Source organism: Bos indicus x Bos taurus, chromosome 3 (assembly GCF_003369695.1).
Source record: "Bos indicus x Bos taurus breed Angus x Brahman F1 hybrid chromosome 3, Bos_hybrid_MaternalHap_v2.0, whole genome shotgun sequence".
NCBI lineage: Eukaryota > Metazoa > Chordata > Mammalia > Artiodactyla > Bovidae > Bos > Bos indicus x Bos taurus.
The window spans coordinates 75,508,298-75,525,911 of record NC_040078.1 but is presented as its reverse complement, the minus strand read 5'-3'; the positions used below and the strand labels follow the sequence as shown (position 1 = coordinate 75,525,911).

The window sequence follows — 17,614 nt, the reverse complement described above, 5'->3', positions numbered from 1 at the left end:
CAGGTGACTAACTTGGAACTAACTTATTAAAAATGATGATTTTTATCTTCATCCCAGACCCATCATATCAGTATTTCGTTGGGCAAAACCCAAGGAGCCACATTTTAACAAGCACCTCCACCCACCAGTGATTAAAACCATGCTGGATTTGAGAACCATTGCATTACCACTTGACTCGTCCCCAACTAGTACTTTTGGATTCGTGGCAGAAATGAACCACTAGTGGTCATTTTTTTCATTAAATATCAGAGATTAAATGTTTCATTTGCTAGATATTTATGACGCAGTGTGGGGTACACAAAAGAAATGTGAGTGCATATATTCAACTGTATTGCATTTCTTGCATGTCTGATAAACAGCTGTTTGACATGATTAAATGGAAGTAATTTGTGGTTGTGGTGAAAGAGAATTGAGGTAATCCTGGTAGCTGAGGGAATAAAAAGGAAGTGGCTACTTGAGAAATTATTTCAAAGTAAAAAAAATCGATTGGTTCACTGGCAAATTAAACATGAATGTCAAACCGAAGGGGGAAATATTGAATACCTTGGGTGGCGAATCTGGGTAGCAGAGAATAGGGAGGGACTAATATGGGGATGGAATGTGCAAAAATTCTGAAAAGAATCCAGACTATTCTGTGGAAGGGTGTGGAAGAAAGTGAGACTTTTGTACTGGTCCTTTTATTACCACATTGGTAAAGATGGTGAATTGAATGTTGCTTCTAAGTTTATATATAAATGGATTTAACCAAATTAAGATCTCATCAATTATTATTTTCTTTTCACAGCAATTGTTCAACTGTCAAGCTCTAAAAAAGCTAAGTATTCCTGACAATGACCTTTCAAATCTGCCAACCACTATCGCTAGTTTAGTAAACCTTAAAGAACTCGACATCAGTAAAAATGGTAAGATCTTCAGTTCATCTATAAATAACTTGAATTTTTAACTGAAAATTTGCTTTAAATGTTTTCTCTTAGAAAATGATATAACACCTTTTCCTTGTTTATGTTACAACCCTAACTTAATGTTTGTTGAAAAACTAAATCCTGAATTATAAAAATGAAGACAGAAAACTTCTCTCCCCTCCTCTTACTAATGTCCCTGACTCACTCAGGCCTTATTTCCCCTTGCATTCAGATATGTGATTTAACCTCTCTAAGATTATTTTAGTGACGTTACATTGTATATTTTCCTCATTCTTTGAGGAAAAGTTTTTCCAACATGTTTCAGGTACCACCGGCTCAATAGTGAAGTGTGAAGTCGCTCAGTCATGTCCGACTCTTTGCGACCCCATGGGCTGTAGCCTACCAGGCTCCTCTGTCCATGGGATTTTCCAGGCAGTAGTCCTAGAGTGGATTGCCATTTCCTTCTCCAGGGGATCTTCCCAACCCAGGGATCGAACGTGGGTCTCCCGCATTGTAGGCCACCCGCTCAATAAGGCCTACCCATTCACCCTTTTTGGCACTGGGGCCTTAGAGAACATCTAATCTCCCTGTCTCTGCTCCTTTTTCTCCCATAGCAGTGACCATCTTCTCAATACATATAATTTACTTATTTTTTTATGGTTTTGTCCCCTCTCTCTTGCCCCAAAACATAAACTACATATGTGACAGGAGGGATATTACTCTGTTTTAGTCACTGATGTATCTCGGATATTTAGAGCAATACCTGGTGAATAATAAGCGCTCAGTAGTATTTGTTATAACTTTGGCCAAACATTATATCTGGTGATTCGGTTGATATTCGTGTTAATGATGTTTTCTTCTTAATGTTTTTGGGAGTCTCCTGTGTTCTCATATGTTCATTAAATCCTCATTTTCTTCCAAATGAACATGGCCCTCCATTTTATTAGAATAAAGCAAGGATCAGTCAAAAAAGGTTATATCTAGGCATTATGAGGATATAAAGCAGGACTCCTCTGTCATTAAGCTAGTTGGTTAAACTTTATGTGTGTATGTATGTATTGCTTTGTTAAGTTAAGGCATTATTATTGGGGCCAAAGAAACAGTCATAAACAAAGCAGAACCTTGCCTTCATGAAACTTACATTCTAGAACATGCATTCGACATTAAATAAATAGTTAAAAGGAAAGATATACCCATTTGAAAGCAGAGTTCTAAAGAATAGCAAGGAGCAGAGCGATAAGAAAGCCTTTCTCAGTGATGAATGCAAAGAAATAGAGGAAAACAATAGAATGGGAAAGACTAGAGATCTCTTCAAGAAAATTAGAGATGCCAAGGGAATATTTCATGCAAAGATGGGCACAATAAAGTTCAGAAATGGTATGGACCTAACAGATGCAGAAGGTATTAAGAAGAGGTGGCAAGAATACACAGAAGAACTGTACAAAAAAGATCTTCACGATACAGATAACCACAGTGGTGTGATAACCAACCTAGAGCCAAATATCCTGGAATACGAAGTCAAGTGGGCCTTAGGAAGCATCGTGACGAACAAAGCTAGTGGAGGTGATAGAATTCCAGTTGAGCTATTTCAAATTCTAAAAGATGATGCTGTGAAAGTGCTGCACTCAATATGCCAGCAAATTTGGAAAACTCAGCTATGACCACAGGACTGGAAAAGGGCAGTTTTCATTCCAGTCCCAAAGAAAGGCAATGCCACAGAATGCTCAAACTACTGCACAGTTGCACTCATCTCACATGCTAGTAAAGTATTGCTCAAAATTCTCCAAGCCAGGCTTCAATATTGTGTGAACTGTGAACTTGCAGATTTTCAAGCTGAATTTAGAAAAGGCAGAGGAACCAGAGATCAAATTGCCAACATCCATTGTATCATAGAAAAAGCAAGAGAGTTCCAGAAAAACACCTTCTTCTGTTTTATTGACTATGCCAACACCTTTGACTCTGTGAATCACTACAAACTGTGGAAAATTCTGAAAGAGATGGGAATACCATACCAGCTGACCTGCCTCCTGAGAAGTCTGTATGCAGGTCAGGAAGCAACAATTAGAACTGGACATGGAACAGTAGACTGTTCCAAATAGGGAAAGGAGTATGTTAAGGCTGTATATTGTTTTACCCTGCTTATTTAACTTACAGGCAGAGTATATCATGAGAAATGCTGGTGTGGATGAAGCACAAGCTGGAATCAAGATTGCTTGGAGAAATATCAATAACCTCAGATATGCAGATGACACCGCTCTTATGGCAGAAAGCAAAGGACTAAAGAGCCTCTTGATGAAAGTGAAAGATGAGACTGAAAAAGCTGGCTTAAAACTCAACATTTGGAAAAGATCATGGCATCTGGTCCCATCACCTCATGGCAAATAGATGGTGAAACAATGGAAACAGTGGCAGATTTTATTTTGGGGGGGCTCCAAAATCACTGCAGATGGTGGCTGCAGCCATGAAATTAAAAGACACTTGCTCCTTGGAAGAATAGTTATGACCAACCTAGACAACATATGAAAAAGCAGAGACATTACTTTGCCAACAAAGGTCCATTTAGTCAAAATTATGGTTTTTCCAGTAGTCATGTATGGATGTGAGAGTTGAACTATAAAGAAAGCTGAGTGCCTAAAAATAGATGCATTTGAAATATGTTGTTGGAGAAGACTCTTGAGAGTCCCTTGGACTGCACGGAGATCCAACCAGTCCATCCTAAAGGAAGTCAGTCCTGAATATTCATTGGAAGGACTGATGCTGAAGCTGAAACTCCAATACTTTGGCCACCTGATGCGAAGAGCTGACTCATTGGAAAATACCCTGATGCTGGGAAAGACTGAAGGCAATAGGAGAAGAGGATAACAGAGGATGAAATGATTGGATGGCATCACTGACTCAACGGGCATGAGTTTGAGTAAACTCCAGGAGTTGGTGATGGACACAGAGACCTGGTGTGCTGCAGTCCATGGGGTCGCAAAGAGTCAGACGCAACTGAGCAACTAAACTGAACTGAACTGAAATAATTATCAGTGATTAAGTAAAAATTGAGTTAAAGATAGATTGAAAGTGAAAGACATGCATATTAGTAGGACATAATCCAGTCAGTGTAGTTAGATAAAGTTACCCTAAGAAATAATAACTAAATCCAGCCATGACAGATAATAGTTGTTATTCAGTGGGTATAAAGTTTCATTTGTACTGGGTGAATAACTTCTAGAGATTCACCATCCTACATCGTGCCCATAGGTTAAATTACAGTATTGTGCACTTCAGAATAACTGGTGTTATCCCAATGTCCTTCTTGATTTGATTTTCTTAATAGTCTTTATGAGTAACCAACATAGTGTATTTTAACTTGTTTATGTATTATTATCTGTGCTGTCCTTAGTCACTCAGTTGTGTCTGATTCTTTGCCACCCCATGGACTATAGCCTGCTATGCTCCTTTGTCCATGGGGATTTTCCAAGCAAGAATACTGGAGTGGGTTGGTTGCCATGCCCTCCTCCATAGGATCTTCCAAAGCCAGGGTTTGAACCCAGTTTTCCCCCATGGCAGGTGGATTCTTTACTGTCTGAGCCACAGGGAAGCCAAAGAATACTGGAGTGGGTAGCCTATCCCTTCTCTAGCATATCTTCCTGACCAAGGAATTGAACCAGGGTCTCCTGCATTGCAGGTGGATTCTTTAGCAGTTGAGCTACCAGGGAAGCCCTATATATTTTTTAGATTCCCCTAACTAAAAAGTTCAGTGATGTTCTAACTTTTTATCATTGTCTTGGTCACTGATACATCTCTACTGGATAAAACAATGCATGGCACATTATAGGAGTTCAGTACAATTTATTTGATGAATTCATAAATGAATGGTCCTTCTGGACATGGAACACTTGTTGAAATATACCAGTTTAAGTAACTAACAGTCTTCAAGACTATGAGAGTCATAGAAAAGTTTACATTCTCACTGGGCAGAGAAGACTAACATAAAAATAATCAAGGAATATTGTAAAGCATTATATTGGGTTGGCCAAATTTTGTTTGGGTTTTTCTGTAAGATACTATGGAAAAATCTGGACCAATTTTTTGAGGAGACCAATACAATGAAGTGATTAATTATATGGCATGTGTGTGTGAGCTCCAGGTTTCCCACATGGCACTAGAGGTAAGGAACTAGTGATAAAGAACTTGTCTGCCAATTAGGTGACAAAAGAGACATGGGTTCAAACCTTGGGTGGGAAAGATCCCCTGGAAGAGTACATGGTAACCCACTCCAGTATTCTTACTTGGAGAATCCCAGGAACAGAGGAGCCAGGTACAGTCCATAGGATCACAAAGAGTTAGACATGACTGAGGTGAAGTCGCTTCAGTTACGTACAGCTCTTTGCCACCCTATGGACTATAGCTCTGCCAAACTCCTCTGTCCTTGGGATTCTCCAGGCAAAAATACTGGAGTGGGTTTCCATACCTCCTTCAGGGTATCTTCCCAACCCAGAAATCCGGTCCACCTCTCCTGCACTGCAGGAAGATTCTTTACTGCTGAAGTCCACCCAGGAAGCCCTAACTATATGGTACAAATTACAATTGTAAATTCTTAGAGAATAAGATTAATGGAGACTGATTTATGATTAGGGTAAGATAAAGAATAATCTATATATAGATTTATCTATATAAGATAAAGAACATAGCTTGAGGAATTCCTTGAAGCACAGTAACATATGAATAAAGGAGAGCATTTCATTTGAAGGAAACAATGGAGTACAAATGGACACACATATTTCTATACCAACTTGACTTACCACTTAGAGGGGTTTCAGGAAGACCGTCCTAAAAGGATCATTTGCCAACTTAGTGAACAGCAATTAGATTTAGGCCAATTGAAAGATGATGTGAGGTCTACCTTCATTCTTTTAAAAATAGACTTAGAGCCCACATATTTTTATGGATTGATATTTCTTTACTAACAATACTATTTATATGTTTATATACATTCACACAGGAAATTCTGTTTTCAAATTACAATTTCTGAGATATATTTTATAACCAAATGTAACAGTCCCTTGGTCTTCAGGCAGGTCAGGTTTGACTAGATAGTTCGAATAAATAAAAATCTATCTTATTCTTAAAGAGAATCAGAAGAAAATTCATCACCAAATACAGACATGAAACTTCTAAGAAATACGACATTTTTATGAGCACTGTAGTCATCTAGCAGTTTTCTTGCGTCACAAAATTTTTGTTGCCAGGATGTAAACTGCAAGTTATAGTTCTGCTCAGAAATAAGTCTGTGAACATAATTAGAAGTCCTAGTAAGTAGAATTTAGGAACTTTTAGCTATGCTTATGATGGTTATATTGTGGAAATATTTATGCAAAAAGCCAAGCAAAGCGTGGCAAATCATCCTGCAAGGTTAGTACCATACAAAAGTTTTGATGAGCATGATGATATACCAGCCATTGCTAGAAATGACACAAATGGTAAAAGATTTCAACACATTAATCCTTTCACAAAATTATACCTAAGAAGCTGTCATTGAATTTCGTGGCAGAGACCTAGACAGTTACTTAAGGAGCATAATGTATCCTTTGGGAATCTCTCAAGTGAAAAAAAGAGCAGATAGAAGAAAATAAGTGCAGTGTCAGCATCACAGTTTGACAAGGTTGGAATTGTCCTGGTGGAAAAGAGTCAAGATATGAGAGAATATAATCAGTATTGGTATTGAGGGACTGAAAATGAATGTTTATTTTGAGCCAAGGACTCATTCAAGTGCTAGTCAATCTTGATAAATATTTGTCTTAATTGTGTTGGAATTTGATGAGTGACCCCTTACGAGGAAATTGGAGATGGAGGTGAAATCTGATCTTGGTTGTCCCTGGGACTCCAATTTTTACTTTTTGGGTCTAATTGTTTCACCTGTTATCCAAATGCACTGGTTTTCTTTTTTCTTTTTTTTTTTTTTTAATTTTATTTATTTTATTTTTCATTTTTTTTCTTTCTTTTTTTTTCTTTCTGTTTTTCTTTTTTTATATTTTATTTCTTTAATAGAAAATTATTTAATTAGTATACATGTGTTCCCCATCCTGAACCCTCCTCCCTCCTCCCTCCCCACACCATCCCTCTGGGTCATCCCAGTGCACCAGCCCAAGCATCCAGCATCGTGCATTGAACCTGGACTGGCATCTCGTTTCATACATGACGTTTCACATGTTTCAATGCCATTCTCCCAAATCTTCCCACCCTCCCCCTCTCCCACAGAGTCCATAAGACTGTTCTATACATCAGTGTCTCTTTTGCTGTCTCGTATACAGGGTTATCGTTACCATCTTTCTAAATTCCATATATATGCGTTAGTATACTGTATTGGTGTTTTTCCTTCTGGCTTACTTCACTCTGTATAATAGGCTCCAGTTTCATCCACCTCATTAGAACTGATTCAAATGTATTCTTTTTAATGGCTGAGTAATACTCCATTGTGTATATGTACCACTGCTTTCTTATCCATTCATCTGCTGATGGACATCTAGGTTGCTTCCATGTCCTGGCTATTATAAACAGTGCTGCGATGAACATTGGGGTACACGTGCCTCTTTCCCTTCTGGTTTCCTCAGTGTGTATGCCCAGCAGTGGGATTGCTGGATCATAAGGCAGTTCTATTTCCAGTTTTTTAAGGAATCTCCACACTGTTCTCCATAGTGGCTGTACTAGTTTGCATTCCCACCAACAGTGTAAGAGGGTTCCCTTTTCTCCACACCCTCTCCAGCATTTATTATTTGTAGACTTTTGGATCGCAGCCATGCTGACTGGTGTGAAATGGTACCTCGTAGTGGTTTTGATTTGCATTTCTCTGATAATGAGTGATGTTGAGCATCTTTTCATGTGTTTGTTAGCCATCTGTATGTCTTCTTTGGAGAAATGTCTATTTAGATCTTTGGCCAATTTTTTGATTGGGTCATTTATTTTTCTGGAGTTGAGCTGTAGGAGTTGCTTGTATATTTTTGAGATTAGTTGTTTGTCGGTTGCTTCATTTGCTATTATTTTCTCCCATTCTGAAGGCTGTCTTTTCACCTTGCTAATAGTTTCCTTTGATGTGCAGAAGCTTTTAAGTTTAATTAGGTCCCATTTGTTTATTTTTACTTTTATTTCCAATATTCTGGGAGGTGGATCATAGAGGATCCTGCTGTGATGTATGTCAGAGAGTGTTTTGCCTATGTTCTCCTCTAGGAGTTTTATAGTTTCTGGTCTTACGTTGAGATCTTTAATCCATTTTGAGTTTATTTTTGTATATGGTGTTAGAAAGTGTTCTAGTTTCATTCTTTTACAAGTGGTTGACCAGATTTCCCAGCACCACTTGTTAAAGAGATTGTCTTTAATCCATTGTATATTCTTGCCTCCTTTGTCAAAGATAAGGTGTCCATATGTGCGTGGATTTATCTCTGGGCTTTCTATTTTGTTCCTTTGATCTATATTTCTGTCTTTGTGCCAGTACCATACTGTCTTGATAACTGTGGCTTTGTAGTAGAGCCTGAAGTCAGATAGGTTGATTCCTCCAGTTCCATTTTTCTTTGTCAAGATCGCTTTGGCTATTCGAGGTTTTTTGTATTTCCATACAAATTGTGAAATTATTTGTTCTAGCTCTGTGAAGAATACTGTTGGTAGCTTGATAGGGATTGCATTGAATCTATAAATTGCTTTGGGTAGTATACTCATTTTCACTATATTGATTCTTCCAATCCATGAACGTGGTATATTTCTCCATCTATTAGTGTCCTCTTTGATTTCTTTCACCAGTGTTTTATAGTTTTCTATATATAGGTCTTTAGTTTCTTTAGGTAGATATATTCCTAAGTATTTTATTCTTTTCGTTGCAATGGTGAATGGAATTGTTTCCTTAATTTCTCTTTCTGTTTTCTCATTATTAGTGTATAGGAATGCAAGGGATTTCTGTGTGTTGATTTTATATCCTGCAACTTTACTATAATCATTGATTAGTTCTAGTAATTTTCTGGTGGAGTCTTTAGGGTTTCCTATGTAGAGGATCATGTCATCTGCAAATAGTGAGAGTTTTACTTCTTCTTTTCCAATTTGGATTCCTTTTATTTCTTTTTCTGCTCTGATTGCTGTGGCCAAAACTTCCAAAACTATGTTGAATAGTAATGGTGAAAGTGGGCACCCTTGTCTTGTTCCTGACTTTAGAGGAAATGCTTTCAATTTTTCACCATTGAGGATAATGTTTGCTGTGGGTTTGTCATATATAGCTTTTATTATGTTGAGGTATGTTCCTTCTATTCCTGCTTTCTGGAGAGTTTTTATCATAAATAGGTGTTGAATTTTGTCAAAGGCTTTCTCTGCATCTATTGAGATAATCATATGGTTTTTGTTTTTCAATTTGTTAATGTGGTGTATTACATTGATTGATTTGCGGATATTGAAGAATCCTTGCATCCCTGGGATAAAGCCCACTTGGTCATGGTGTATGATCTTTTTAATGTGTTGTTGGATTCTGATTGCTAGAATTTTGTTAAGGATTTTTGCATCTATGTTCATCAGTGATATTGGCCTGTAGTTTTCTTTTTTTGTGGGATCTTTGTCAGGTTTTGGTATTAGGGTGATGGTGGCCTCATAGAATGAGTTTGGAAGTTTCCCTTCCTCTGCAATTTTCTGGAAGAGTTTGAGCAGGATAGGTGTTAGCTCTTCTCTAAATTTTTGGTAGAATTCAGCTGTGAAGCCGTCTGGACCTGGGCTTTTGTTTGCTGGAAGATTTTTGATTACAGTTTCAATTTCCGTGCTTGTGATGGGTCTGTTAAGGTTTTCTATTTCTTCCTGGTCGAGTTTTGGAAAGTTGTACTTTTCTAAGAATTTGTCCATTTCTTCCACGTTGTCCATTTTATTGGCATATAATTGTTGATAATAGTCTCTTATGATCCTTTGTATTTCTGTGTTGTGTGTTGTGATCTCTCCATTTTCGTTTCTAATTTTATTGATTTGATTTTTCTCCCTTTGTTTCTTGATGAGCCTGGCTAATGGTTTGTCAATTTTATTTATCCTTTCAAAGAATCAGCTTTTGGCTTTGTTGATTTTTGCTATGGTCTCTTTTGTTTCTTTTGCATTTATTTCTGCTCTAATTTTTAAGATTTCTTTCCTTCTACTAACCCTGGGGCTCTTCATTTCTTCCTTTTCTAGTTGCTTTAGGTGTAGAGTTAGGTTATTTATTTGACTTGTTTCTTGTTTCTTGAGGTGTGCCTGTATTGCTATGAACTTTCCCCTTAGGACTGCTTTTACCGTGTCCCACAGGTAAAAATACTATTTTATATTAAAACCTTTAGATAATCAAACTGTTGTGCAGAGGAATGGATCTAGAAATTTTGTGTGAATAACTATCACTACCTCTTTAACCATACCTCCAACCAACCCATCTCCCTTCCATTGCATTCCCAGGTAATGCCAAACTGTCATTTTCAAGTGCATCAGGCTGGTTACTGTGACAAAAGAAATGATACTATTTCTCTCCCCAAAATATTCCTTCCTCTCACTGTTGTCCCCAGCAACCAGAGTCCTTTTCACCTTTAAAAAGGCATCTCTGATGTCATTTATTCTGAGAAACATTCCTGATATCCTGTAGATGAAGAGAATTAATTGCTCCTTTCTCTGTTATATGTTTATACATCTTAAGTGTTTTTGCTATGAACATATCTCACTTTGTAATTTGATTTCTGTTTATCCTTATGTATTGACTAGATTGTAAAACCCTTGAAATCAGGGAGTATCTCGTTCATTGCTCTATTTGGAATAACTAACCCAATACCCATAAATGGCAGGTGCTCCATAAATGTTTGGGAGATGAATAAACTTTATCCTTTAGCATTCTGCAAAATACATAACATGTATTTATATTATATTACATGAGGGACCCTACAAAGGATAGCATCCCCACCTATTATACTGGGATGTGTTAAATATTGCAACTCAGTGCTGAAAAATAGGAATGATACTGCAATAAATGCTGCTGCTGCTGCTAAGTCACTTCAGTCGTGTCCGACTCTGTGCGACCCCATAGACAGCAGCCCACCAGGCTCTCCCGTCCCTGGGATTCTCCAGGCAAGAACAATGGAGTGGGTTGCCATTTCCTTCTCCAATGCATGAAAGTGAAAAGTGAAAGTGAAGTCACTCTGTCGTGTCCGACTCTAGCGACCCCATGGACTGCAGCCTACCAGGCTCCTCCGTGCATGGGATTTTCCAGGCAAGAGTACTGGAGTAGGTTGCCATTGCCTTCTCCGACAATAAATGATGAGAAAACCCTAAAATCAGCTCCAAACTGCCATATAGTAATATATTTGGTAGTCCTGTTCATAGGATAATGACTGCTTCACATTAAACTTTGACCTCTCCCTTGAGCTTCGGACTGGTTTAGCCAATTGCAGGCTGGACATAGCTAAAATATGTTCCACAAAGACCTCCAAACATAATGTGTTTAAAACCAAATTAAGCATCCACACCAGTCTGTTTTTCCTCCATTGTATCTAGCTCTGTTAATGTTAACTATTATCCACACAGACATGCAATGCAAAAATCCATCCTTTTATTAACTCCAGTATACATTGAATCACCAAATCCTGCCCATTACACCCCAGGGAAAGTGAAAGTCTCTCAGTCACGTCTGACTCTTTGTGACCTCATGGACTAGTCCATGGAATTCTCCAGGCCAAAATACTGAAGTGGGTAGCCTATCCCTTCTCCAGCGGATCTTCCCAACCCAGGAATCGAACTGGAGTCTCCTGCATTGCAGGGGGATTCTTTACCAACTGAGCTAACAGGGAAGCCCCACACAGGCATGCAATGAGAAAATCCATCCTTTCCTTAACTCCAATATATATTAAATCACAAAATCCTGCCCATTTTACATCTTAAATGTATGTCCAATCTGTTTCTTTCTCACAATTCCCACTCTTACCATCTTAACTTAGTGGCTTGTCTGTTTCTAAGACCACTTGGTATAGTCTCTTAATTGCCCCCCTCCCCATTATCTTGATGAAGGTGAAAGAGGAGAGTGAAAAAACTGGCTTGAAACTCAGTATTCAAAAACTAAGATCATGGCTTCCAGTCCCATTGTTAGTTGCTCAGCCATATCCCACTCTTTGTGACCCCATGGACTGGGGCCCACTAGGCTCTTCTGTCCATGGGATTTCCCTGACAAGAATACTGGAATGGGTTGCCAATTCCTTCTCATGGGATCTTCCCGACCCAGGGGTCAAAGCTAGATCTTCCACATTGCAGGCATATTCTTTACCACCTGTGCGACGAAGGAAGCTTCAGTTCAGTTCAGTTCAGTTCAGCCACTCAGTGTGTCCAACTCTTTGCAACCCCATGAACTGCAGCTCACCAGGCCTCCCTGTCCATCACCAACTCCCAGAGCCTACCCAAACTCATGTCCATTGAGTTGGTGATGCCATCCAACCATCTCATCCTCTGTTGTCCCCTTCTCCTCCTGCCCTCCATCTTTCCCAGCACCAGGGTCTTTTCAAATGAGTCAGCTCTTCGCATCAGGTGGCCAAAGTATTGGAGTTTCAGCTTCAACATCAGTCCTTCCAATGAACACGCAGGACAGATCTCCTTTAGGAAGGACTGGTTGGATCTCCTTGCAGTCCAAGGGACTCTCAAGAGTCTTCTCCAGCACCACAGTTCAAAAGCATCAATTCTTTGGTGCTCAGCTTTCTTTATAGTCCAACTCTCACATCCATACATGATGACTGGAAAAACCATAGCTTTGACTATGCGGACCTTTGTTGGCAAAGTAATGTCTCTGCTTTTTAATGTGCTATCTAGGTTGGTCATAACTTTCCTTCCAAGGAGTAAGCGTCTTTTAATTTCATAGCTGCAATCACCATCTGCAGTGATTTTGAAGCCCCCAAAAATAAAGTCAGCCACTGTATCCACTGTTTTCCTATCTATTTACCATGAAGTGATGGGACCGGGTGCCATGATCTTAGTTTTCTGAATGTTGAGCTTTAAGCCAACTTTTTCACTCTCCTCTTTCACTTTTATCTAGAGGCTCTTTAGTTCTTCCTCACTTTCTGCCATAAGGGTGGTGTCGTCTGCACATCTGAGGTTATTGATATTTCTCCCAGCAATCTTGATTCCAGCTTGTGCTTCTTCCAGCCCAATGTTTCTCATGATGTACTCTGCATATAAGTTAAATAAGCAGGGTGACAATATACAGCCTTGACGTACTCCTTTTCCTATTTGGAACCAGCCTGTTGTTCCATGTCCAGTTCTAACTGTTGCTTCCTGACCTGTATACAGGTCTTACTTCATGGCAAATAGAAGGGGAAAAAGAAGAAGGTGTGACAGATTTTATTTTCGTGGGCTCCAAAATCACTGTGGATGGTGACTGCAGTCATAAAATTAAAAGACACTTGCTCATTGGAAGAAAATCTATAACAAACCCAGACAGCATGTTAAAAAGCAGAGACATCACTTTGCCAACAAAGGTCAAAATATAATCAAAACTAGGATTTTTCCAGTAGTCATGTATGGGTGTGAGAGTTGGACCATAAAGAAGACTGAGCATCAAAGAATTGATTCTTTTGAATTGTAGTGCTAGAGAAGACTCTTGAGAGTCCCTTCAACTGCAAGATCAAATCCTAAAGGGTTAAAATCAGTCAGTCCCAAAGGAAGTCAATGTTGAATTGAAAGGATTATTGCTGAAGCTGAACTTTTAATACTTTGCCCACCTGATGCAAAGAGCCAGCTCATTGGAAAAGACCCTGATACTGTGTAAGACTGAAGGCAAAGGAGAAGGGGACAACAGAAGATGAGATGGTTAGGTAGCATCACTGACTCAATAGACATGAATTTGAGCAAACTCCAGGAGATAGTGGAGAATAGCGGAGTTTTGCTTTCTGCAGTCCATGGGGTTGCAAAGAGTCAAACACAACTTAGCTACTGAACAAAAACCACCCCATTGTTGCTGCCAGCATCCCCATTAAGTAGCTGTTCTTCATTAAGTAGCTTCATCACTTTCTAAGTTGCAAATGTGACTAGGTTACTCTCCTACTTAAGATGCTTCAGTTGACCTAGGATAGAGTGTAGGCTCCATAACAGCATTAAAGTGAAATGAAAGTGTCAATTCCTTAGTCATGTCTGACTCTTTGTAACCCCATGGGATGTAGCCCACCAGGCTCCTCTGTCCATGGGATTCTCCAGGCAACAATACTGGAGTGCATTGCCATTCCCTTTTCCAGGGGATCTTCCTGACCCAGAGAACCCAGGTCTTCTGCATTGTAGGCGAATGCTTTACCATCTTAGCCACCAGGGAAGTCCAGCAGCATTAAAAGTCTCCACAATTGACCACCTACATTTACCATTCCATCTGCTCATCTCGCCAAAGATGATTTGTATTTTTTTAACTTTATGGTTTAGATGTTGAAGAGTCACCTCAAATGTTTAATGCTGTTGTACTATCTCTGTGACTCTATCTGTATAATTTCCTCTGCCTGAATTAACTTTCATACCTCTTTTCACCTGGTTCAATCTTAGTTATCAGTCAAAATTCATTATATTATTAAAAACTGTTGATAGTTATATTAAAATATTTATGTAGCTTTTAATTTTTAATGATTAAATGCTTTAAGCATGAAAGAAATAGTATGGATAACAGTTTGCCCATAGTGAAAGTGTTACCATTTATTAAAAACATAACAATCCAGCTTTTTTAATCAATAAAATATTACTGAACCTTATAAATTCTCATCTCCTTCCTTTTTCCTTCCTCTGTGTTAATGTATTTAAAATTTCGATAAAGTGCTAACGCATTGTGTATGTATTCTGCAAGTTTTCATTCTACGTTATGTTTCTGAAATTTGTTCTTAAGGATCAGTGTGAATCTAATTGTACCAGCAGAGTACAGAAGTCCCCACTACTCCATTTCCTTGCTAATACTTGTAATTATTCATAATAATTTAAATGTTGGCCAATCAGATGGATATATAAGGATAGCTCAGTATTTTAATTTGTATTCCATTAATCACCACTGAGGTTGGCACTTTTTCATTTGTTTTTATTAGCAAGCATAGAGTATCTTTCTCTACAAGCTGACGTTTTTGGTCCATTTTTATTGTGGATCATTTGTCTGTTAGGTTTTAGGTGATTTGAAAGACTTATATACTGTGAACACTAATGCTTTGTTGGTTAAATGGGTTACAAATGTCATCTCCCAATTTGTGGTTTGTCTTTTCACTTTGGGGTGCCATTTGTCATAGAGAGTTGTCAATGGTAATGTACTAAAATTTACCATTGTTCTCTTTTGGGGCTGCATTTTTACAGTTAATCTAGGAAACTCTTTTGTATGCTAATATCATAAACTATTCGTCTATATTTTCTTCCAAAATTGTTAGTTTTTCTTTTCACATTTATGCCCTCAACTCATTTGCAGCTTACCTTTTGTACTATATATTATCAAAATCTATTTTTCCATATAAATAAATGATTATTCTACCACTTATTAAATAATCTCATTTTCTCACTAATTTATAGTTATAGTTATATCCCTTTTACATATAAAAGACATTTTTTTCCCAAACTTTACTTTTTGCTCCATCAGCTTACTTGCCTATTCTTATACCAATATCACATCGTTCTAATCATTCTAACTTAATGTTAAGTTTTAATATTTAATAATATTCTTTTAAAAGTATTGTTATTAATAATAAATGTATTATTAAATACTCTTTATTTTTTAAATTAATTGATTTATTTTAATTGGAGGCTAATAACTTTACAATATTGTAGTGGTTTTTGCCAAACACTGACATGAATCAGCCACTGGCGCACATATGTTCCCCATCTAGAACCCCCTCCCACCCCCGTCCTCATCCCATCCCCCAGGGTCATCCCAGTGCATGAGCCCTGAGCACCCTGTCTCATGCATCAAACCTGGACTGGGGATCCACTTGACATATGATAATTTACACGTTTCAACGCTACCCTCTGAAATCATCCCACCCTCACCTTCTCCCACAGAGTCCAAAAGACTGTTCTTTACATCTGTGTCTCTTTTGCTGTCTCGCATATAGGGTCATCGTTACCATATTTCTAAATTCCATGTATATGGGTTGCTGCTAAGTCACTTAAGTCGTGTCCGACTCTGTGCGACCCCATAGAGGGCAGCCCACCAGGCTCCCCCGTCCCCGGGATTCTCCAGGCAAGAACACTGGAGTGGGGTGCCACTGCCTTCTCCATATATGGGTTAGTATACTGTATTTGGAGAAGGCAATGGCACCCCACTCCAGTACTCTTGCCTAGAAAATCCCATGGATGGAGCCTGGTAGGCTGCAGTCCATGGGGTCGCTAAGAGTCGGACACGACTGAGCGACTTCACTTTCACTTTTCACTTTCATGCATTGGAGAAGGAAATGGCAACCCACTCCAGTGTTCTTGCCTGGAGAATCCCGGGGACGGGGGAGCCTGGTAGGCTGCCATCTATGGGGTCGCACAGAGTCGGACACGACTGAAACGACTTGGCAGCAGCAGCATACTGTATTGGTGTTTTTCTTTCTGACTTACTTCACTCTATAATAGGCTCCAGTTTCATCCACCTCATTAGAACTGATTCAAATGCACTTTTTTAAATGGCTGAATAATATTCCATTGTGTATATGTACCACAGCTTTCTTATCCATTCATCTGCCAATGAACATCTAGGTTGCTTCCATATCCTGGCTATTGTAAACAGTGCTGTGATGAAAATTGAGGTACATGTGTCTCTTTCAATCCTGGTTTCCCCCAGTGTGTATGCCCAGCAGTGGGATTGCTGGGTCATATTGCAGTTCTATTTCCAGTTTTTTAAGGAATCTCCACACTGTTCTCCATAATGGCTGTACTAGTTTGCATTCCCACCAACAGTGTAAGAGGGTTTTAAAGTGTGTCTCACTGTTTTTGGTACTCAAGTCTTTATATAAATTTCAGGTTAACTTGTTGAGGTTCACAAACAATCTATTGGAATTTTTTAATTGTTTTGAATTTAAAAATTAATTTGAGATAACTGCCTATGTTCTCCTCTAAGAGTTTTATAGTTTCTGGTCTTATGTTTAGATCTTTAATCCATTTTGAGTTTATTTTTGTGTATGGTGTTAGAAAGTGTTCTAGTTTCATTCTTTTACAAGTGGTTGACCAGTTTTCCCAGCACCACTTGTTAAAGAGATTATCTATTCTCCATTGTATATTCTTGCCTCCTTTGTCAAAGATAAGGTGTCCGTAGGTGGGTGGGTTTATCTCTGGGCTTTCTATTTTGTTCCATGGAGCTATATTTCTGTCTTTGTGCCAGTACCATACTGTCTTGATGACTGTGGCTTTGTAGTAGAGCCTGAAGTCGGGTGGGAATGCAAACTAGTACAGCCACTATGGAGAACAATGCAAACTAGTACAGCCACTATGGAGAACAGTGTGGAGATTCCTTAAAAAACTGGAAATAGAACTGCCATACGACCCAGCAATCCCACTGCTGGGCATACACACCGAGGAAACCAGAATTGAAAGAGACACGTGTACCCCAATGTTCATCGCAGCACTGTTTATAATAGCCAGGACATGGAAGCAACCTAGATGTCCATCAGCAGATGAATGGATAAGAAAGCTGTGGTACATATACACAATGGAGTATTACTCAGCCATTAAAAAGAATACATTTGAATCAGTTCTAATGAGGTGGATGAAACTGGAGCCTATTA

General features: G+C 38.7%; 1 protein-coding gene across 15 annotated transcripts in view; it reads left to right on the top strand.

The window, feature by feature from the left end:
• The window catches only part of LRRC7 (leucine rich repeat containing 7), a 622,091-nt gene that overhangs the window by 256,536 nt on the left and 347,941 nt on the right, over positions 1–17,614 (top strand). For all 15 annotated transcript variants that reach the window (XR_003510334.1, XR_003510333.1, XM_027536916.1 and 12 more), the window contains one exon: positions 785–902. Coding sequence is in view for 13 of the 15 variants with exons in the window: in XM_027536916.1 (XP_027392717.1) it covers positions 785–902 (118 nt within the window). In the remaining 2 variants the exon portion in view is untranslated. The remainder of the gene's footprint in view (positions 1–784; positions 903–17,614) is intronic.